The sequence below is a fragment of the Rhinoraja longicauda genome, chromosome 40, assembly GCF_053455715.1.
Source record: "Rhinoraja longicauda isolate Sanriku21f chromosome 40, sRhiLon1.1, whole genome shotgun sequence".
Classification (NCBI taxonomy): Eukaryota; Metazoa; Chordata; class Chondrichthyes; order Rajiformes; family Arhynchobatidae; genus Rhinoraja; species Rhinoraja longicauda.
The window spans coordinates 10,063,974-10,086,258 of NC_135992.1; the positions used below are offsets into that span (position 1 = coordinate 10,063,974).

The window sequence follows — 22,285 nt, forward strand, 5'->3', positions numbered from 1 at the left end:
CCTTTTATTCTTAGACTGTGTGGCCCCTGGTTCTGGACTCCCCCAACATTGGGAACATTTTTCCTGCATTTTTCCTGCATCTAGCTTGTCCAGCGGTAGCGCAGCGGTAGAGTTGCTGCTTTACAGCGAATGCAGCGCCGGAGACTCAGGTTCGATCCTGACTACGGGTGCTGCACTGTAAGGAGTTTGTACGTTCTCCCCGTGACCTGCGTGGGTTTACTCTGAGATCTTCGGTTTCCTCCCACACTCCAAAGACGTACAGGTATGTAGGTTAATTGGCTGGGTAAAATGTTTATAAAAATTGTCCCTAGTGGGTGTAGGATAGTGTTAATATACGGGGATCACTGGGCGGCACGGACTTGGAGGGCCGAAAAGGCCTGTTTCCGGCTGTATATATATGATATATGATATGATATATGATAACTTAGTACGTTTCCTCCGGGTGCTCCGGTTTCACAGAACATAGAACAGTACAGCAAAGGAATGTTTGTGCCGATCATGATGCCAAGCTTTTCACCTGTACCTCGGTACCTAAACGATACTAAAGTTAAACTTATCTAATTTGCCTGTACATAATCCATATCCCTCTATTCGGTAAATGGCGGTGCTGGCTCGAAGGGCCGAATGGCCTGCTCCTGCACCTATTGTCTATTGTCTATTCCTTGCACTTCCTTGTGCCTGTCGAAAGACCTGTTAAATGTCACTATTGTATCTGCCCTGGCAGTGTGTTCTACCCTGAGAGAAAGGTTCTTTAGATATGCGCGCAGACCAAGGATGGGGGTGAGTCTAAGGCTTGGGCAGAGGTGAGGGCAGAACCGGACAGGGTGCATGTTGGGAAGGAACTGCAGATGCTGGTTAAAACCGAAGACAGACAACATGCTGGAGTAACTCAGCAATAGACAATAGGTGCAGAAGGAGGCCATTCGGCCCTTTGAGCCAGCACCGCCATTCAATGTGATCATGGCTGATCATTCTCAATCAGTACCCCGTTCCTGCCTTCACCCCATACCCCCTGACTCCGCTATCCTTAAGAGCTCTATCTAGCTCTCTCTTGAATGCATTCAGAGAATTGGCCTCCACTGCCTTCTGAGGCAGAGAATTCCACAGATTCACAACTCTCTGACTGAAAAAGTTTTTCCTCATCTCCGTTCTAAATGGCCTATCCCTTATTCTTAAACTGTGGCCCCTGGTTCTGGACTCCCCCAACATTGGGAACATGTTTCCTGCCTCTAACGTGTCCAACCCCTTAATAATCTTATACGTTTCGATAAGATCTCCTCTCATCCTTCTAAATTCCAGTGTACACAAGCCTCGTCGCTCCAGCCTTTCAACATATGACAGTCCCGCCATTCCGGGAATTAACCTAGTAAACCTACGCTGCACGCCCTCAATAGCAGGACAGGCGTAGGAGGAATGGTCGAGACCTTTCTTCAGACAGTCCCGCTGAGTTACTCCAGCATTCTGTGTCTATCTCATGGGTGCATGTTAGGATTTGCACAGCGGAGTTTGGATCAAGTCAAAGATGGCAGGCCACAAAGGAAGCCTCATTCACAAAGGCTTCTCATTCACCAAGCTGTGAGGTGGCGTAGACCTCGGCTGGTTGCTAGGATTGATCCGTAACTGTTGTCTGAAGCAGATTTTTCTGTCTGATTGTTTAGTTGCAATGTGGCGGTCTCGGCCCGGATCGGCATGCCAGGGCACTTTACCAGGGCGATCTACAGCTCGTTCCTCCAGCCTGCAGTCTCTGCTGTAGAACCATCTCTGAGGAGGTGACTGCCAGGTAAACCCGCCCTCCAGAGGCCGTGACTGTTGTCCATGTCCTGCCTCGTGTACACACGGTCCGCCCCACATTGCTGGCAACTTGTGGGTGAAAGTGAACTTTGTGCCATCGTCAGTAATCTGACCAACGTACCGGCGAGACCATGTGAGAATATGTGAGGGGGAGAGAGTGAGGGGAGAGAGTGTGGGGGGAGAGAGAGAGTGTGTGGGGAGAGAGAGAGTGTGTGGGGAGAGAGAGAGTGTGGGGGGGAGAGAGAGAATATGTGAGGGGGAGAGAGTGAGGGGAGAGAGTGTGGGGGGAGAGAGAGAGTGTGTGGGGAGAGAGAGAGTGTGGGGGGGGAGAGAGAGAGTGTGGGAGGGAGAGAGAGAGTGTGGGGGGGAGAGAGAGTGAGGGGGAGAGAGAGAATATGTGAGGGGGAGAGAGTGAGGGGAGAGAGTGGGGGGAGAGTGTGGGGGGAGAGAGAGAGTGTGTGGGGAGAGAGAGAGTGTGGGGGGGGAGAGAGAGAGTGTGGGAGGGAGAGAGAGAGTGTGGGGGGGAGAGAGAGTGAGGGGGGGAGAGAGAGTGAGGGGGGGAGAGAGAGAGTGTGGGGAGGGAAATAGAGAGTGTGTGAGGGGGGAGTGTCTGGGGGGAGACAGGAAGAGAGGGGGGGAGAGAAATGGATTACATGGAGTACAATGTATCATCCGCAGCTAGCGATGTGTTTATAGTAGGAGCGATGTCATAGAGCCATCCAGTGTGGAAACAGGCCCTTCGGCCCAACCTGCCCACACCGGCCAACAATGTCCCAGCTACACTAGTCCCACCTATAACCATATAACAATTACAGCACGGAAACAGGCCCGTTCGGCCCTACCAGTCCACGCCGACCACTTTCTCTGACCTAGTCTCATCTTCCTGCTCTCAGACCATAACCCTCCAATCCCCTCCCATCCCATCCATATACCTATCCAATTTACTCTTAAATAATAAAATCGAGCCTGCCTCGACCACTTCCACCGGAAGCTCATTCCATACAGCCACCACCCTCTGAGTAAAGAAGTTACCCCTCATGTTACCCCTAAACTTTTGTCCCTTAATTCTGAAGTTATGTCCCCTTGTTGGAATCTTCCCCACTGTCAAAGGGAAAAGCCTACCCACGTCAACTCTGTCCGTCCCTCTTAAAATTTTTAAAACCTCTATCAAGTCCCCCCTCAACCTTCTACGCTCCAAAGAATAAGGACCCAACCTGTTCAACCTCTCTCTGTAGCTTAAGTGCTGAGAGAGAGAGGTTGAACAGGTTGGGTCTTTAAGCCTGCGCTTGCTTGGTCCATATCCCTCCAAACCTGTCCTACCCATGTCCCTGTCTAACTGTTTCTTAAACGTTGGGATAGTCCCAGCCTCGACTACCTCCTCGTTCCATGCACCCACCACCACCACCACACTTTGTGTGGGAAATGATCACCCCTCAGATCCCCATTAAACCTTCCTCCCCCCTTCCCCTAATATTCCATCGAGGGCGAGAGTGTGTGGGGGACGGAGCAATAGACAATAGACAATAGGTGCAGGAGTAGGCCATTCAGCCCTTCGAGCCAGCACCGCCATTCAATGCGATCATGGCTGGTCACTCTCAATCAGTACCCCGTTCCTGCCTTCTCCCCATACCCCCTCACTCCGCTATCCTTAAGAGCTCTATCCAGCTCTCTCTTGAAAGCATCCAACGAACTGGCCTCCACTGCCTTCTGAGGCAGAGAATTCCACACCTTCACCACTCTCTGACTGAAAAAGTTCTTCCTCATCTCCGTTCTAAATGGCCTACCCGTTATTCTTAAACTGTGGCCCCTTGTTCTGGACTCCCCCAACATTGGGAACATGTTTCCTGCCTCTAATGTGTCCAATCCCCTAATTATCTTATATGTTTCAATAAGATCCCCCCTCATCCTTCTAAATTCCAGTGTATACAAGCCCAATCGCTCCAGCCTTTCAACATACGACAGTCCCGCCATTCCGGGAATTAACCTAGTGAACCTACGCTGCACGCCCTCCATAGCAAGAATATCCTTCCTCAAATTTGGAGACCAAAACTGCACACAGTACTCCAGGTGCGGTCTCACCAGGGCCCGGTACAACTGTAGAAGGACCTCTTTGCTCCTATACTCAACTCCTCTTGTTACGAAGGCCAACATTCCATTGGCTTTCTTCACTGCCTGCTGTACCTGCATGCTTCCTTTCATTGACTGATGCACTAGGACACCCAGATCTCGTTGAACTCCCCCTCCTCCTAACTTGACACCATTCAGATAATAATCTGCCTTTCTATTCTTACTTCCAAAGTGAATAACCTCACACTTATCTACATTCAACTGAGCAGGTTCGTGTCCCTTCCCCACACGGCTGCGTGCAGCTCATCAGCTTCATCACCACCATTGTGACATCACGGTGCCCTCATTGTAAGCTGCACCTGTGGCCTTGAGCACCCTAGGGTGGCAGCTGCAGCTCGGCTCGGCTCAGCTCGGCTCAGCGCCAAGCGGACACCAGCAACTAGAATGCTCCGATTGTGAGACGCGTTTTATCGGGAGTGGATTCTCAGGGCTCTCGCTGCGGCGGCGGTCAATGCCCGCGGCCAGGGTCAGTGCCGGCCATCCTTCACACCCCCCCCAAGGTAATCGCTCCTGTCCCCCGAGCCCCTATCTCACGGGAGAGGGTCAGGCCTTTGGGGGACTTGCTGGAATATGGGGTGGCCCAGCGACTGACGCCCCCGGTTCCATCCCGACCTGCCTCTGTGGAATTCGCACCTTCTCCCGGTGACCGCTGGCGTTTCTCCGAGTGCTCCGGTCTCGTTTTTAGGCGGGGGAGGGGTTCGTTTTAGAGATAAGGCCCGGAAACAGGCCCTTTGGCCCTCCGAGTTCACATCCACCAGTGATCTCCGCACATTAACGATATCCTGCGCACTCTAATTCACACTTGTACCAGGCCGATTAACCTACAAAAACCTGGGGCAGACACAAAATGCTGGAGTAACTCAGCGGGTCAGGCAGCATCTCGGGAGAGAAGGAATGGGTGACGTTTCGGGTCGAGACCCTTCTTCAGACTGAAGAAGGGTCTCGACCCGAAACGTCACCCATTCCTTCTCTCCCTAGACGCTGCCTGACCCGCTGAGTTACTCCAGCATTTTGTGTCTGCCTTCGATTTAGGCCGGCGTCTGCAGTTTTTTAATCTACAAACCGGTACGCCTTTGGAGCGTGGGAGGAAACCGAAGATCTCGGAGAAAACCCATGGGGAGAACGTACAAACTCCGTGCGGACAGCACCCGTAGTCGGGATCGAACCCGGGTCTCCGGCGCTGCAAGGACTGTAAGGCAGCGACTCTACCGCTGCGCCACGGTGGTTCCCTCCCACATCCTAAAGACATGCGGGTTTACAGGTTAAATGGCCCTTTGTAAATCGCCCCCCCCCTAGTGCGAAGGGAAGTGGGTGAGAAAGTGGGGGATAACATCGAACTAGTGTGAACTGGTGATCGTTGGTTGGCGTGGACTTGGGCCTGTTTCCCTGCTGAATCGTTCAATCCGTGGTGCAAGAGATAAAGGGAATTCGGAGAGACTCATTTTCCTTCAAGCAAGGAAGTTACCTTGGGAGAAGAGTCTGGAATTTTGAGGGGAAAACAATGTGCTGGAGGAACTCAGCGTGCCAGGCAACATCTGTGGGCAGAGGGCGGAGTTGACATTTCGGGTCAGATGGAGGAAGAGATTCCAGGAGAAGTAAGGAAAAGGAGAATCCCAAGGATCCAAGGGTCTCGACCCGAAACGTCACCCATTCCTGCTCTCCAGAGATGCTGCCTGACCCGCTGAGTTACCCCAGTTTTTTGTGTCTATCTTAGATTCAAGGAGAACCTTGCTAGAGTTGTTGAAAATGACAGGGGCAACTGAAACCACAGATGGTTCCCCTAGTTGGAGGGTCAGTAGTTAGGTTGGGAGGGGGGGGGGGGGGGGCAGACACAAATTTAAGATTTATGGGCAGATGAACTAAAAAGGGAATTAGGAGATGTTTGTTATTACCTAATCTGAGGAAATACATTCTTGCCTTAGAGGGAGTACAGAGAAGGTTCACCAGATTGATCCCTGGGATGGCAGGACTTTCATATGAAGAAAGACTGGATAGACTATGCTTGTACTCGCTGGAATTTAGAAGACTGAGGGGGGATCTTATAGAAACATATAAAATTCTTAAGGGGTTGGACAGGCAAGATGCGGGAAGATTATTCCCGATGTTGGGGAAGTCCAGAACCAGGGGTCACAGCTTAAGGATAAGGGGGAAGTCTTTTAGGACCGAGATGAGAAAACATTTCTTCACACAGAGAGTGGTGAGTCTGTGGAATTCTCTGCCACAGAAGGTAGTTGAGGCCAGTTCATTGGCTATATTTAAGAGGGAGTTAGATGTGGCCCTTGTGGCTAAAGGGATCAGGGGGTATGGAGAGAAGGCAGGTACAGGTTTCTGAGCTGGATGATCAGCCGTGATCATATTGAATGGCGGTGCAGGCTCGAAGGGCCGAATGGCCTACTCCTGCACCTATTTTCTATGTTTCTATGTTTCTATCTATTACAATGAAAAGGTGAACTACCTGAATTGGTTGGTGGCAGCATATAACTTTAAGAAAGGGCAGGATTAATAATTTTAAACAGGAGCTGAGGTTAAGAAATAGTTTATGTAGCACTGTCAAAGACCCGAGTGGCACCGCACCATAGACCTGAGTTCGATCCTGACTACCAATGCTGTCTGTGTGGAGTTTGCACGTTCTCTCTTTGACCGCATGCTCTGGGTCCTCCCGTTTCCTCCCACATCCGAAAGACGTGCAGGTTTGTAGTCAAGTCAAGTCAAATTTTATTTGTATAGCACATTTAAAAACAACCCACGTTGACCAAAGTGCTGTACATCAGTTCAGGTACTAAGAAACCAACATACAATGGCACACAAACATAACAGCACATACATAAACAGTTCACAGCGCCCCCAAAAACGTGCAGGTTTGTAGGTTCTATAAATAGCACCTATTGTGTTGGATGTTGAATTGAATTGAATTGAATTTATTTGTCATTGAAAAATTATTTTTGAACAAAATGTCGTCACCATACAGGGTTCAGTTCGGTTTATTTTATTGTCACACGTTTATTGTTCAGTGTAAAGCTTTTTGTTGCATGCTATCCAGTCAGCAATAGACAATAGATAATAGGTGCAGGAGGAGGCCATTCGGCCCTTCGAGCCAGCACCGCCATTCAATGTGATCATGGCTGATCATTCTCAATCAGTACCCCGTTCCTGCCTTCTCCCCATACCCCCTGACTCCGCTATCCTTAAGAGCTCTATCGAACTTTCTCTTGAATGCTTTCAGAAAATTGGCCTCCACTGCCTTCTGAGGCAGAGCAGAAAGACAATACACAATTACAATCGATCCATTTACAGTGTGTAGATACATGATAAGGGAATAACGTTTAATGCAAGGTAAAGCCAGCAAAGTCCGATCAGGGATAGTCCGAGGGTCACCAAAGAGGTAGATAGTAGTTCCGCACTGTTCTCTGGTTGTGGTATGATGGTTCAGTTGCCTGATAACAGCTGGGAAGAAACTCTCCCTGAATCTGGAGGTGTGCGTTTTCACGCTTCTGTACTTTTTGCCTGAGGGGAGAGGGGAGAAGAGGGAATGGCCGGGGTGCGACTCGTCCTTGATTGTGCTGCTGGCCTTGCCGAGGCAGCGTGGGTTAATATAGAGCCAGTGTGAAAGGGTGAAAAGGTCAGTCTGAAGAAGGGTCTCGACCCGAAACGTCACCCATTCCTTCTCTCCAGAGATGCTGCCTGGCCCGCTGAGTTACTCCAGCATTTTGTGATACCTTCGATTTGTACCAGCATCTGCGGTTATTTTCCTGCACAGTGTGAAAGGGTTGGCGTGGACTCGGTGGGTCAAAGGGCCTATTTCCAAACAAAGCAACAAAGGCTATTGAGGGCGTGCAGCGTAGGTTTACTAGGTTAATTCTCGGAATGGCGGGACTATCATATGTTGAAAGACTGGAGCGACTAGGCTTGTACACACTGGAATTTAGAAGGATGAGAGGAGATCTTATCGAAACGTATAAGATTATTAAGGGGTTGGGCACGTTAGAGGCAGGAAACATGTTCCCAATGTTGGGGGAGTCCAGAACAAAGGGCCACAGTTTAAGAATAAGGGGTAGGCCATTTAGAACGGAGATGAGGAAAAACATTTTCAGTCAGAGAGTTGTGAATCTGTGGAATTCTCTGCCTCAGAAGGCAGTGGAGGCCAATTCTCTGAATGCATTCAAGAGAGAGCTAGATAGAGCTCTTAAGGATAGCGGAGTCAGGGGGTATGGGGAGAAGGCAGGAACGGGGTACTGATTGAGAATGATCAGCCATGATCACATTGAATGGCGGTGCTGGCTCGAAGGGCCGAATGGAGGGCGTGCAGCGTAGGTTCACTAGGTTAATTCCCGGAATGGCGGGACTGTCGTATGTTGAAAGGCTGGAGCGATTGGGCTTGTACACACTGGAATTTAGAAGGATGAGGGGGGATCTTATTGAAACATATAAGATAATTAGGGGATTGGACACATTAGAGGCAGATAACATGTTCCCAATGTTGGGGGGAGTCCAGAACAAGGGGCCACAGTTTAAGAATAAGGGGTAGGCCATTTAGAACGGAGATGAGGAAGAACTTTTTCAGTCAGAGGGTGGTGAAGGTGTGGAATTCTCTGCCTCAGAAGGCAGTGGAGGCCAGTTCGTTGGATGCTTTCAAGAGAGAGCTGGATAGAGCTCTTAAGGATAGCGGAGTGAGGGGGTATGGGGAGAAGGCAGGAACGGGGTACTGATTGAGAGTGATCAGCCATGATCGCATTGAATGGCGGTGCTGGCTCGAAGGGCTGAATGGCCTACTCCTGCACCTATTGTCTATTGTCTATTGTCTATTGCCTCCTCCTGCACCTATTGTCTATTGTCTAAAAACTGAATTGAACTGAAGTGATTGCAGCGACAAGTCTCTTCATGATGTGGATGGACTGGAAAAGCCGAGACTGATATCCTTGTAACAGAGGACGCTGGGAAGGCACACAGATAAAAGTGAAGGGGGCCGGCCTCATGAAGGGTATAGATGGGGGGGGAGAATTACTGGAATCTAAGCCCTGGTAGCCCAGCCAGGGGCTGGATCGTTGCTTCATTTGCTTGGGTTGAGCTGGAGGTACCTCAAGGTGCCTGGTCCAGCAGCAGAGATACTTGCTCATCCTGTATCCGTGCTGAACGTTGCTTTAGTAGTTGTCCCCAAGGTTAGTGTTAGTCGTTGTTCCAGTGGGCCTCTGCCTTGACTAGGCACAGGGTGACAGGGCCCGAGGGGGTCAGTCTACAGGAGGCCAGACAAGGGTGGCCACGTTGGCGCAGCGGTAGAGTTGCTGCTTTGCAGCGCCGGAGACCCGGGTTCCATCCCGATTACGGCCGCTGTCTGTACGGAGTTTGTACGTTCTCCCTGTGACCTGCGTGGGATTTCTCCAATAACTTTGGCTTCCTCCCACACTCCAAAGACGTCCAGGTTTGTCGGTTAATTGGCTTCGATAAAATTACAAATTGTCCCCAGTGTGTAGGATAGCGCTCGTGTGCGGGGATTATCATATCATATATATACAGCCGGAAACAGGCCTTTTCGGCCCTCCAAGTCCGTGCCGCCCAGTGATCCCCGTACATTAACACTATCCTACACCCACTAGGGACAATTTTTACATTTACCCAGCCAATTAACCTACATACCTGTACGTCTTTGGAGTGTGGGAGGAAACCGAAGATCTCGGAGTAAACCCACGCAGGTCACGGGGAGAACGTACAAACTCCTTACAGTGCAGCACCCGTAGTCAGGATCGAACCTGAGTCTCCGGTGCTGCATTCGCTGTAAAGCAGCAACTCTACCGCTGCGCTACCGTGCCGCGGTCGGAGTGGACTTGCTGGTCGGCGTGGACTTGGTGGGCCGAAGGGCCTGTTTCTGCGCACTCTGCAACTCTGCAACTTCACTCTGCAACTATGACTAAACCTAAATCCTTTGTCTTTTCCTCCTCCTCTCTTTTGGATCAAATGTCTTTTGATTCATTTAATCTGCCCTCTGCTCTTTCACAGATCCTTTTGTTCTCGCTCTGTCTCTCGTTCAACTATCACAGAGAACTTTTCCCAGGTCTGACGAAAGTTTAGTTTAGTCTAGAGATAAAAGCGCAGAAACAGGCCCTTCGGCCCACTGAGTCCGCGCCCACCAGCGATCCCCACACACTAACCCTACACCTACACACACAATAGACAATAGACAATAGACAATAGGTGCAGGAGTAGGCCATTCAGCCCTTCGAGCCAGCACCGCCATTCAATGCGATCATGGCTGATCACTCTCAATCAGTACCCCGTTCCTGCCTGTCACACCAGGGACAATTTTACATTTGCACCAAGCCAATTAACCTACAAAACCTGAAGAAGGGTCCCGACCTGAAACGTCACCCATTCCTTCTCTCTCCAGAGATGCTGCCTGTCCCGCTGAGTTACTCCAGCATTTTGTGCCCACCTTTAAACTACAAACCTGTACGTCTTTGGAGTGTGGGAGGAAACCGAAGATCTCGGTGAAAGGTCACGGGGAGAACGTACAAACTCCGTACAGACGAACACCCGTAGTCAGGATCGAACCCGGGTCTCTGGCGCTGCGAGGCAGTAGCTCTACCCCAACGCCACCGTGCCGATGAAAAGTTTGTTTCCATCTCGCCAGACGCTGCCTGGCCCAATGGATATTTTTTTTAATTTTAAAAGTGATTCAGTTCAGTTCACTTGACCAAGTGTCTAGATTTTATTTGGATTATTTTGGGTTAAATTGGGCTCGGGGAATCTTTCATCTCCCGAGTTCCCGAAGCCCCAGGGTGGTTAGCAGGGGACAGGGGTACTCTGACGCGGGGCATGCTTTGAGCAGGGCATTTGCTGTGAGCTGCCTGCTCTCTCTGACCACACCACTCTGCTGCAGTGTCTATGGCCAAGAGTCTCCATCAGCCTCGGGACAACTTACAATCACACGGGCGGCACGGTGGCGCAGCGGTAGACGATAGACAATAGGTGCAGGAGGAGGCCATTCGGCCCTTCGAGCCAGCACCGCCATTCAATGTGATCATGGCTGATCATTCTCAATCAGTACCCCGTTCCTGCCTTCTCCCCATACCCCCTGACTCCGCTATCCTTAAGAGCTCTATCCAGCTCTCTCTTGAATGCATTCAGAGAATTGGCCTCCACTGCCCTCTGAGGCAGAGAATTCCACAGATTCACAACTCTCTGCCTGAAAAAAGTTTTTCCTCATCTCAGTTCTAAATGGCCTACCCCTTATTCTTAAACTGTGGCCCCTTGTTCTGGACTCCCCCCAACATTGGGAACATGTTTCCTGCCTCTAATGTGTCCAACCCCTTAATAATCTTATACGTTTCGATAAGATCTCCTCTCATCCTTCTGAATTCCAGTGTATACAAGCCTAGTCGCTCCAGTCTTTCAACATACGATAGTCCCGCCATTCCGGGAATTAACCTAGTAAACCTACGCTGCACGCCCTCAATAGCAAGAATAGCAAGTAGAGTTGCTGCCTTACAGCGAATGCAGCGCCGGAGACCCGGGTTCGATCCCGACTACAGGCGCTGTCTGTACGGAGTTTGTACGTTCTCCCCGTGGGTTTTCTCCGAGATCTTCTGTTTCCTCCCGCACTCCAAAGACGTACAGGTTTGTCGGTTAATTGGCTGGGTAAATGTAAAAATTGTCCCTAGTGGGTGTAGGATAGTGTTAATGTACGGGGATCACTGGGCGGCACGGACTTGGTGGGCCGAAAAGGCCTGTTTCCGGCTGTATATATATGATATGATATGATATGCTGGCAGCCTTGCCGAGGCAGCGTTAAGTGTAGACAGGTTCACTGGAAGGGAGGTTCGTTTGCGCGATGGTCTGGGCTGCGTCCACAATTCTTGTTTTACTTGTGTCACGAATGGAATTGTTCCCAAACCATGGGATGCACCCGGACAAAATGCTTTCCACTACGCATCTGTAGAAGTTGATGAGAGTTGTCGGAGACATGTCGAACTTCCTAAGCTTTCCAAAGCCCTTGTTATACACACTCTGGTTCTCCCCGTGACCTGCGTGGGTTTTCTCCGAGATCTTCTGTTTCCTCCCGCACTCCAAAGACGTACAGGTTTGTCGGTTAATTGGCTTAGTAAACGTAAAAATCGTCCCTAGTGGGTATAGGATAGTGTTAATGTGCGGGGATCGCTGGGCGGCGCGGACCTGGTGGGCCGAAAGGGCCTGTTTCCGCGCTATTATCTCTAAACTCTAAACTAAACAGTCCTTGGGATGTGGGAGGAAACCAGAGCACCCGAAAGAAACCCACGTGGTCACAGGGAGAACGTGCAAACTCCACAAAGGCAGCACCGGAGATCAGGATGGCAGATGGATCAAGGGATCTGTGAGGCAGCAACTCTACCTGCTGCACCACACTGTGCTGCATCGGAGATGGATAAAACTAGGCAAACCTGCAGTGCGAAGTAAAAAGGTCGGGGGAGCAGGACACAGGGACATTCAGGGAATCCTTGTATCCATCACTGGTTGGAGCAGTGCATGTTCATAAGTTCTCGGAGCAGCATTAGGCCATTCGGCCCATCAAGTCAACTCTGCCATTCAATCATGGCTGATCTATCTCTCCCTCCTCAACCCCATTCTCCTGCCTTCTCCCCGTAACCCTTGACACCCTTGACAGAACGTGACAAAGCGGCAGATAGATTTTGTGCGCCGAATGGTGTTCAACGTAAGGAATCGTGAGATGGTTCACTTTGGACTTGAGATAGATATTTTCTAGTCACGAACACAGACGCAAAAAGCTGGAGTAACTCAGCGGGACAGGCAGCATCTCCGGAGAGAAGGAATGGGTGACGTTTTGGGTCGAGACCCTTCTTCAGACGAGTCACGATGTTGCGTACTTTCAAAGGAAGAAAGATATTTGGGAATCTCTGGACAGGTTCATTGGCCTCTGTGAAATTGTAATTTGTCCCTGGTGTGTAGGATAGTGCTAGTGTGTGGGGATTGCTGGTCGGCACGGCCTTAGTGGGCCAATGGGTCTGTTTCTGCACTGTATATCTAAAGTCAGAAGGTTATACGGTTATAAGTGATAGGAGCAGAATTAGGCCATTCGGCCCATCAAGTCATCAAGATGAATTTAAGAGAGAGTTAAATAGAGCTCTAGGGGCTAGTGGAATCAAGGGATATGGGGAGCAGTTGGGCACAGGTTACTGATTGTAGATGATCAGCCATGATCACAATGAATGGTGGTGCTGGCTGGAAGGGCCGAATGGCCTCCTCCTGCACCTATCTTCTACGTTTCTATGTAAGTCTACTCTGCCATTCGATCATGGCTGATCTATCTCTCTCTCCCTCCTAACCCCATTCTCCTGCCTTCTCCCCTGACACCCTGAAGTCTAAAGTCTGTAGAAAGTAAAAAAAGATGGCGGTGTCACTGTTGTGCAGGAAAACTGAGCCAGGAATGAGGTGCGTGGTGCAACAGGTTGAAGAGAGGGGCCGGGTGGCCTCCTGGCGTTTCCATGTATCCGTGATTGATTTTGGCTTTTGCTTTGAAGCTGGCAGGCGGGACCGAGAATGCACAGTCACGTGACCGGCCACGTTGGCAGGAAGTGGGCAGAGGAGTCGACCCCTTGGGTAAGCTGCACTCTGACCCCTCACTCACCCCGACGGGATGTCGTCGTCCTTGCCTTTAACGGTGGTCTCTGTTTCCCCCCCCCCCACAGGTCTCGGAGTTGCCCAGCGCGGCGGGAAGCAGGGGCCACTCGCTGAGGGGGGAGTGGACGCCGGGCGCCAGCGCCCCGTCACTGCGGGGGGAGAGCTGGAACCGGGACGCGCCCTCCGACAACTCCGCCTGGCTCCAGTCACGCAGCAGAACAAACTCGGTGGGCTCGCGGGGTAATGGCTTCCTCACTCCCAGCAGCTCGGTCTCTCAAACTTGCCTCCCGCAGGGAAGACGCTGGACGACTGGGAAGATTTAGAGGGATTTGGGGCCGAATGCGGGCAATTGGGACTGGTGTAGACGGGGCAGTGCGGCAGGAAGGAACTGCAGGTGCTGGTACACACCAAAGGAGCAAAGGGGTCCTTCTGCAGTTGTACAGGGCCCTAGTGAGACCGCACCTGGAGTACTGTGTGCAGTTTTGAGGAAGGATATTCTTGCTATTGAGGGCGTGCAGCGTAGGTTTACTAGGTTAATTCCCGGAATGGTGGGACTGTCATATGTTGAAAGACTGGAGCGGCTGGGCTTGTATACACTGGAATTTAGAAGGATGAGAGGGGATCTTATCGAAACGTATAAGATTATTAAGGGGTTGGACACGTTAGAGGCAGGAAACATGTTCCCAATGTTGGGGGAGTCCAGAACAAGGGGCCACAGTTTAAGAATAAGGGGTAGGCCATTTAGAACGGAGATGAGGAAAAACTTTTTCAGTCAGAGAGTTGTGAATCTGTGGAATTCTCTGCCTCAGAAGGCAGTGGAGGCCAATTCTCTGAATGCATTCAAGAGAGAGCTAGATAGAGCTCTTAAGGATAGCGGAGTCAGGGAGAAGGCAGGAACGGGGTACTGATTGAGAATGATCAGCCATGATCACATTGACTGGCGGTGCTGGCTTGAAGGGCCGAATGGCCTCCTCCTGCACCTATTGTCTATTGTCTAAGATATACCCACCATGCTGGAGTAACTCAGCGGGACGGGCAGCATCTCTGGAGTGAACGAATGGGTGACGTTTCGGGTGGAGACCCTTCTTCATCTTCTAGAGTAGATGGGGCATCTTGGTTGGCATGGGCAAGTTGGGCCGAAGGGCCTGTTTCAATGGTGTACGACTCTACGACGAAACTTGCTTTGTTTTCTCTAGAGAACCAGGGGTTGAGAGGACATCTGATAAAGTATTTCATCTGATGGAATTTAAAAGAGAGTTAGATGGAGCTCTAGGGGCCAGTGGAATCAAGGGATATGGGGAGAAGGGGTTACTGATTGTGGATGATCAGCCATGATCACAATGAATGGCGGTGCTGGCTCGAAGGGCTAAATGGCCTCCTCCTGCACCTATTTTCTATGGTTCTATGTACAATGATGAGAGGCCATTATGATCGGGTAGACAGTCAGAACCTTTTTCCCGGTGTGGAAATGTCAGGAGGGCTAGAGGGCAGAAGGTGTAAAGTTTAAGGTGAGAGGGGGTATAGTTGAAAGTAAATATGTGGGGCGAGTTTTTTTTTACACAGAAGATGGTGGGTGGAATACGTTGGAATACGTTGCCAGGGATGGTGGGGGAGACAAATGCGCTGGTGGGATTGAAGTGGCTTTTAGATCGGTGGCTGGATATGCAGGGAGTGGAGGGATGTGAGTCAGGTGCAGGGGAGAGGGTGGGGAGGGGGTTGGATCTCAGAGGGTGAAGGTGGGGGGGGTGGAAGGGTGGGGGGGGTGGAAGGGTGGGGGGGGTGGAAGGGTGGGGGGGTGGAAGGGTGGGGGGGTGGAAGGGTGGGGGGGTTGGAAGGGTGGGGGGGGTGGAAGGGTGGAGGGGGTGGAGGGGTGGAAGGGTGGGGTGGAAGGGTGGAGGGGTGGAAGGGTGGGGTGGAAGGGTGGGGGGGTGGGGGGGTGGATCTCAGAGGGTGAAGGTGGGGGGGGGAAGGGTGGGGGGTTGGAAGGGAGGAAGGGTGGGAGTTGGATCTCGGGGTGAAGGTGGGGGGGGTGGAAGGGTGGGGGGGTGGAATGGTGGGGGTGGAAGGGTGGGATGAGGGATGGAGGGTTGGGGGGGTGGAAGGGTGGGGGGGTGGGGGGGTGGAAGGGAGGAAGGGTGGGAGTTGGATCTCGGGGTGAAGGTGGGGGGGTGGAAGGGTGGAAGGGTGGGGGGGTGGAATGGTGGGGGGTGGAAGGGTGGGATGAGGGATGGAGGGTTGGGGGGGTGGAAGGGTGGGGGGGTGGAAGGGTGGGGGGGTGGAAGGGTGGGGGGGTGGAAGGGTGGGGGGGTGGAAGGGTGGGGGGTTGTGTCAGAGGGCAGAGCTGATCGTGCGTCTGTCCCCGGCAGGCGTGGACGTGGTGAGTGGGGAGAGGGCCATTGGCCGCAAGCCCCGGGTGGAGAGTGGCTACTTCTCGCTGGAGCGCGCCAAGTCGGACTCCGTCCACAACCTGTGCCCGGCGGGCGGGCAGCGGGCGGCAGAGGGCCGGGGCGCGGAGCCTAGCTCCTCGCCCGCCCCGGCGTCCGGGCTGCTCCACCTGGGCCGCCTCACCTCCTCGCAGAGCTCCTTCGAGTCGGAGACCAGCTGGGGCACGGCCGCCAGCGCCGGCAGCGCGGACCACAGGGCCTACCGCCGCGACTACAGCTCGCTGGCGGACATCCCCAACACCAAGAGGATCGGCAGCCGCGAGACGCTGGAGCAGGACTGCAAACCGCTGGCGCCGCGAGCACGCACACGCAGCCCTGGCCGGGAGGAGGTCGAGCGCTTGTTTGGGCAGGAACGCAGGTTAGAATCATCACCATGTCCATCCGGGCCAACTCCTCTCACTGGTTGGGACACACGGGGCTGGAGTAACTCAACTCAACAACTTTGGAAAGTCATTTCCGTTGGTGACTGTTCTCCTGATAGTTTATTCACAAAATGCTGGAGTAACTCAGCGGGTCAGGCAGCATCTGTGGAGAACATGGATAGATGACGTTTCACAGAGTGCTGGAGTAACTCAGCGGGTCAGGCAGCATCTCAGGAGAGAAGGAATGGGTGACGTTTTGGGTCGAGACCCTTCTTCAGACTTTTTTCTCCTGATAGTTTATCCTCGTTATTCCATCAAATCCGTTCACGATTTTGTTCGGCTCAACCAAAGTCCCTTTAGTGGGGAATAATACAAGATTCTCTAATTCCTCTACCTTGCCCAACTACCCTTCCGGCAAATCTCCTCTGCACTCTCTCTCTCTCTCTCTCTCTCTCAGTATTCCTCAAGTGTCCACCATCGGATGTGACGTTCTGGCCCTTCGGACAAGATGAAAGTCTGATGCACCTTTCTTGTATTTATACTCTGTTTATAAATCAAGATATTCTATAAACATAAGTAGCCTAAGCAGTTCCGTGTAGGAAGGAACTGCAGATGCTGGTACAAACTGAAGATAGACACAAAAAGCTGGGGTAACTCAGCGGGACAGGCAGCATCTCCGGAGAGAAGGAATGGGTGACGTTTTGGGTCGAGACTGAAGAAGGGTCTCGACCCGAAACGTCACCCATTCCTTCTCTCCGGAGATGCTGCCTGTCCCGCTGAGTTCCTCCAGCTTTTTGTGTCTATCTCAGCAGTTCAGTTTCAGTCTAGTTTATTGTCACGTGTACCGAGGTTTAGTGAAAAGCTTTTGTTGCGTGCTCACCAGTCAGCAGAAAGACAATACATGATTACAATCAAGCCATTTACAGTGTGTAGATACATGATAATAGAATAACGTGTGGTGCAAGGTAAAGCCAGCAGAGTCCGATCAAGGATAGTCCGAGGGTCACCAAAGAGGTAGACAGTAGTTCAGGACTGCTCTCTGGTTGTGGTAGGATGGTTCAGTTGCCTGATGACATCTGCCCCAGAATCAGAAGGTGTGTGTTTTCACTTCTGGACCTTTAGCCTGATGGGAGAGGGGAGACGTTTTTCCAAACTGTCCCCGATAAAACATCACCGTTCCCTCACCGTCTCCCACTAATAAGCGGGATTTATTCCCACCCAAGCAAACAGCTGAAGTTTAGTACCACAGGCTGGAGCTATGTGTTTAATCGCAAAGAGATTAGATGTTGTAGGGACTGTTGTAGAGGGAAAGATCACCATGACCTAGAATGAACTGGAGCAGAACGCCTCCACTAACAGGAGTTTCTCTTCTGCATTTAAATTTGAAAGCAGGTTTTTAATTTTATCTTGAAACCTGTGGAAAATATCGAATGGTGAAAGGCTTGGATAGAATGGATGTAGAGAGGTTGTTTCCACTAGTGGGAGAGTCTAGGACCAGAGGTCATAGCTTCAGAATTAAAGGACGTTCCTTTAGGAAGGAGATGAGGATGAATTTCTTTAGTCAGAGGGTGGTGAATCTGTGGAATTCATTGCCACAAACGGCTGTGGAGGCCAATTCAATGGATATTTTTAAGGCAGAGATAGATAGATTCTTGATTAGTACAGATGTCAGGAGTTAGGGGGAGAAGGCAGGGGAATGAGGTTAGGAGGAAAATATATCCGCCATGATTGAATGGCAGAGTAGAGTTGATGGGCCGAATGGCCTAATTCTGTTCCTATCATTTATGAGTTGATGCCAATTAACCTCCCAGCTTGAGCAGGAAGGAACTGCAGATTGCTGGTTTATGCTGAAAATAAACACAAAATGCTGGAGTAACTGAACGGGTCAGGCAGCATCTCTGGAGAAAAGAGATGGGTTTCGTTTCGGGTCGCGCATGTAGAAGGGTTCTGACCTGAAACATCACGTATCTCTTTTCTCCGGAGATGTTGCCTGACCCACTTAGTTACTCCAGCACTTTGTGTCTAACCTACCAACCTTTAGGTCTTAGGGATGTGGGAGGAAACCAAAGAATTTGGAGGAAATCCACGTAATATGCACCCTGGTTCGATCCCGACCACATGTGCGGCCTGTACGGAGTTTGTACGTTCTCCCCGTGACCCGCATGGGCTTTCTCAAAGTTCTTCGGTTTCCTCCCACACTCCAAAGACGTACAGGTTTGTAGGTCGATTGCCTTGGTACAAGTAGAAATTGTCCCCGGGGCATGTAGGATAGTGTTAATGCTTGGGGATCGCTGGTCGGTGCGGACTTGGTGGGCCGAATGGCCTGTTTCCGCGCTGGAAACACTAGACGGAACTCTCTCAGCACCAGGGATGAAGTGCCATAGTTTCCCAAGGATATTAAAGATTCGTAAAAAGAAAGGTTGAGTTGGATAATCCCTGAAACTATGCATGGGGGTTGGAGAATGTGATTAACCTATGATTTTTCTTGGAACTGCCGTTAATTTATGATTCTCTTGCTGCTCACTGAGATGCTTATGGACTTCATGTTTAGTTTAGATTATTGTCACGTGTGCTGAGGTACAGTGAAAAGCTTTTGTTGCGCGCTAACCAGTCAGCGGAAAGACTGTACATGATTACAATCGGGCCCTCCACAGTGTGCTGATGGATGATAAAGGGAATAACGTTTAGGGCAAGATAAAGTCCAATTAAAAATGGTCTGAGGGTCTCCAATGAGGTAGATAAAAGCTCAGGACCGCTCTCTAGTTGGTGATAGGATGGTTCAGTTCTCATTCCAGAATATTCCCACCTGATAAAGTTTGCAGCTTCCGTTCTCTCATCTGGGAGAATTATTCCCATTGGGAGGAAGAAAATAAAATACCATGGATGCTGGCAATCTGAAATAATAATCGTAACATGCCGGGCAACCTCCAGGGGGCATGTGTGGGTTAACGTTTCAGGTCCATCATCTTAAGGATATTTTTCAATGCCTTTTTTCGAAAGATGGTGGAAGATTAGTTTAGGGAAAAAAAACTGCAGATGCAGATACGGAAAATTAATTTAGTTTAGTTTCGAGATGCGGTGTGGAAACAGGACCTTCGGCCCACCAAGTCCACGCCGACCATTGAAAATAGGTAGACACGTCATGCTGGAGTAACTCAGCGGGGTCAGGCAGCATCTCGGGAGAGAAGGAATGGGTGACGTTTCGGGTCGAGACCCTTCTTCAGACTGAATATTTGGGGGGAGTAAAATTGGTGTTTGGTGGGTGGGGAGATTCAGCGGCTGAAGGGTCCGTTTCTGCACTCTGACTCCGTGAGGTAAAAGGGGCGTGGGAGTGGGACTAGCAGGGGAGATTTGGCGGGCCGAGTGGTCTCCCTCACTGTTGTTTGAGTCTATGCTTTATTATGCAAGTGGTAATGAAACCCCCAGAGCAGGGTCTGATGCCCAGTGTCACTGAGTGAGGTCTCGTCGACTGTCTTGCAACAGGCCTGTCGCCGAGACGTACCGTGAGTTTGGCCCCGGCACGGCAGGGGGCTCCGGGAGAGAAGCGACCGCCTCCCATCGGCTTGACGAAGAATCGAGAACGAGTAAGGTCTGCCCCAGGAAATTCCAGCAGAAGGAGGTTAGTCGTAGTTAGGGTTGCCAACTGTCCCATATTAGCTGGGACATCCCGTATTTTGGGTTAAATTGGTTTGTCCTGTACGGGACTGCTCTTATCCCGTATTAGGCCCGGGGGGGGGGGTGCTGTGGGCCCGGACGCTGTAGGCCCGGACGCTGTAGGCCCGGACAGTGTGGCCCGGACGCTGTAGGCCCAGACAGTGTAGGCCCGGAGGCCCGGGTGCTGCATAACAGAGGTCGCCTAGCAACCTTCCTCGCGGCCGCCCTTGGTGGAGCGGGAGCACATGGCCGCTGGCTGGGTGAGGTCACATGGGGCGCGGGGCAGTGACGTCACTTTGTCCCTTACTTGGAAGTGAGATAGTTGCCAACCTTGTCACAGTTCGTGTTTCAGCCTGCATGAACACCCGGTTTGTTGGATTAGTGGTAGGATGGTTTTAGGGAAAAGAATGAAAGACAGACTCATTGATGATTCAACTTGAATTCATTCATTGAAACTTACCCAATAGTGAAAGGCCTGGACAGAGTGGATGTGGAGAGGATGTTTCCACTAGTGGGAGAGTCTAGGACCAGAGGTCACAGCCTCAGAATTAAAGGATGTTCATTTTGGAAGGAGATGAGGAGGAATTTCTAACAGATAGAGGGTGGTGAATCTGTGGAATTCTTTGCCACAGAAGGGTGTAAAGGCCAAGTCAATGGATATTTTTAAGGCAGAGATACTGTTGATAGATTCTTAATTAGTACGGGTGTCAGGGGCTGTGGGGAGGAGGAGAATGGGGTTAGGAGGGAGAGATAGATTAGCCGTGATTGAATGGCAGATTAGACTTGACGGGCTGAATGGCCTAATTCTGCTCCTATCACATGCGACCTTATGATATTCCCTCCTAGACTGAACAAGAAATCCCTCAGCAGTCTTTCTCCAGCCTGGCGAAGAGTAAAATGCGAGATCCTCCCTCAAGTGCGCAGTACGACAGGGTGAGTTCGTGTCACGTTTCTACATTGCAATGCGTGGCGTAGGTGTGCTGCGGCTGTGGACTCGTGCCTGGACAATGAACTCATCTGCTCAGCGGCACGGCGGCACGGCAGGTAGACCTGCTGCCTCACAGCACCAGAGATCCTGACACCCTCTCTGTGCGGAGTTTGCACGCTCTCCCAGTGACCGCCTGGGTTTCCACCGCCCGGATGCTCCGGTTTCCCCCCATCCCAAAAGACGTGCAAGTTTGCAGGTTAATTGTCAATAGACAATAGACAATAGGTGCAGGAGGAGGCCATTCGGCCCTTCGAGTCAGCACCGCCATTCAGTGTGATCATGGCTGATCATTCTCAATCAGTACCCCGTTCCTGCCTTCTCCCCATACCCCCTGACTCTGCTATCCTTAAGAGCTCTATCTAGCTCTCTCTTGAATGCATTCCGAGAATTGGCCTCCACTGCCTTCTGAGGCAGAGAATTCCACAGATTCACAACTCTCTGGCTGAAAAAGTTTTTCCTCATCTCAGTTCTAAATGGCCTACCCCTTATTCTTAAACTGTGGCCCCTTGTTCTGGACTCCCCCAACATTGGGAACATGTTTCCTGCCTCTAACGTGTCCAACCCCTTAATAATCTTATACATTTCGATAAGATCTCCTCTCATCCATCTAAATTCCAGTGTATACACTGTTCCAGTGGTCCTCTGCAAATCGCCCCTAGGGGGTGGATGAGAAAGTGGGAGAACATTGAACTAGCGTGAACAGGTGATGGATGGGCAGTGTGGACTCGGTGGGCCGAAGGGCCTGTTTCCATGCCGTACCTCCAAACTAAACTGAACGTTGGTTAGAATTTTATCTCTAAACTAAACCCGGTCAAGTCAAAAATTGAAGCAAGATTACAATATTCCTACCTCTGACTCCGTCTATTTGTAGTAATAATAGTAACCCTGGGTTGCCAATGTACACAGCAACCTCGCGCATTCTCTTATCCACCATTTTAAGGCATCTGACGGGTGACTCATCTGCATTCATCCCAATTTAGGCAGGAGTTGAAAAGTTGAAAAGCCAATGGAATGTTGGCCTTCATAACAAGAGGAGTTGAGTATAGGAGCAAAGAGGTCTTTCTACAGTTGTACCGGGCCCTGGTGAGACCGCACCTGGAGTACTGTGTGCAGTTTTGGTCTCCAAATTTGAGGAAGGATATTCTTGCTATTGAGGGCATGCAGCGTAGGTTCACTAGGTTAATTCCCGGAATGGCGGGACTGTCGTATGTTGAAAGGCTGGAGCAATTAGACTTGTATACACTGGAATTTAGAAGGATGAGGGGGGATCTTATTGAAACATATAAGATAATTAGGGGATTGGACAGATTAGA

General features: G+C 51.0%; 1 protein-coding gene across 4 annotated transcripts in view; it reads left to right on the forward strand.

The window, feature by feature from the left end:
* The first annotated feature begins 1,678 nt into the window (after positions 1–1,678).
* Positions 1,679–22,285, forward strand: part of LOC144611317 (uncharacterized) — a 136,802-nt gene continuing 116,195 nt past the window's right edge. For 3 of the 4 annotated variants that reach the window (XR_013549509.1, XM_078430364.1, XM_078430365.1), the window contains exons 1-6: positions 1,679–1,780; positions 13,425–13,503; positions 13,593–13,764; positions 15,891–16,326; positions 19,814–19,949; positions 20,831–20,917. Coding sequence is in view for 3 of the 4 variants with exons in the window: in XM_078430364.1 (XP_078286490.1) it covers positions 13,444–13,503; positions 13,593–13,764; positions 15,891–16,326; positions 19,814–19,949; positions 20,831–20,917 (891 nt within the window). In the remaining variant the exon portion in view is untranslated. The remainder of the gene's footprint in view (positions 1,781–13,424; positions 13,504–13,592; positions 13,765–15,890; positions 16,327–19,813; positions 19,950–20,830; positions 20,918–22,285) is intronic. The other variant, XM_078430366.1, reaches the window with a different exon arrangement.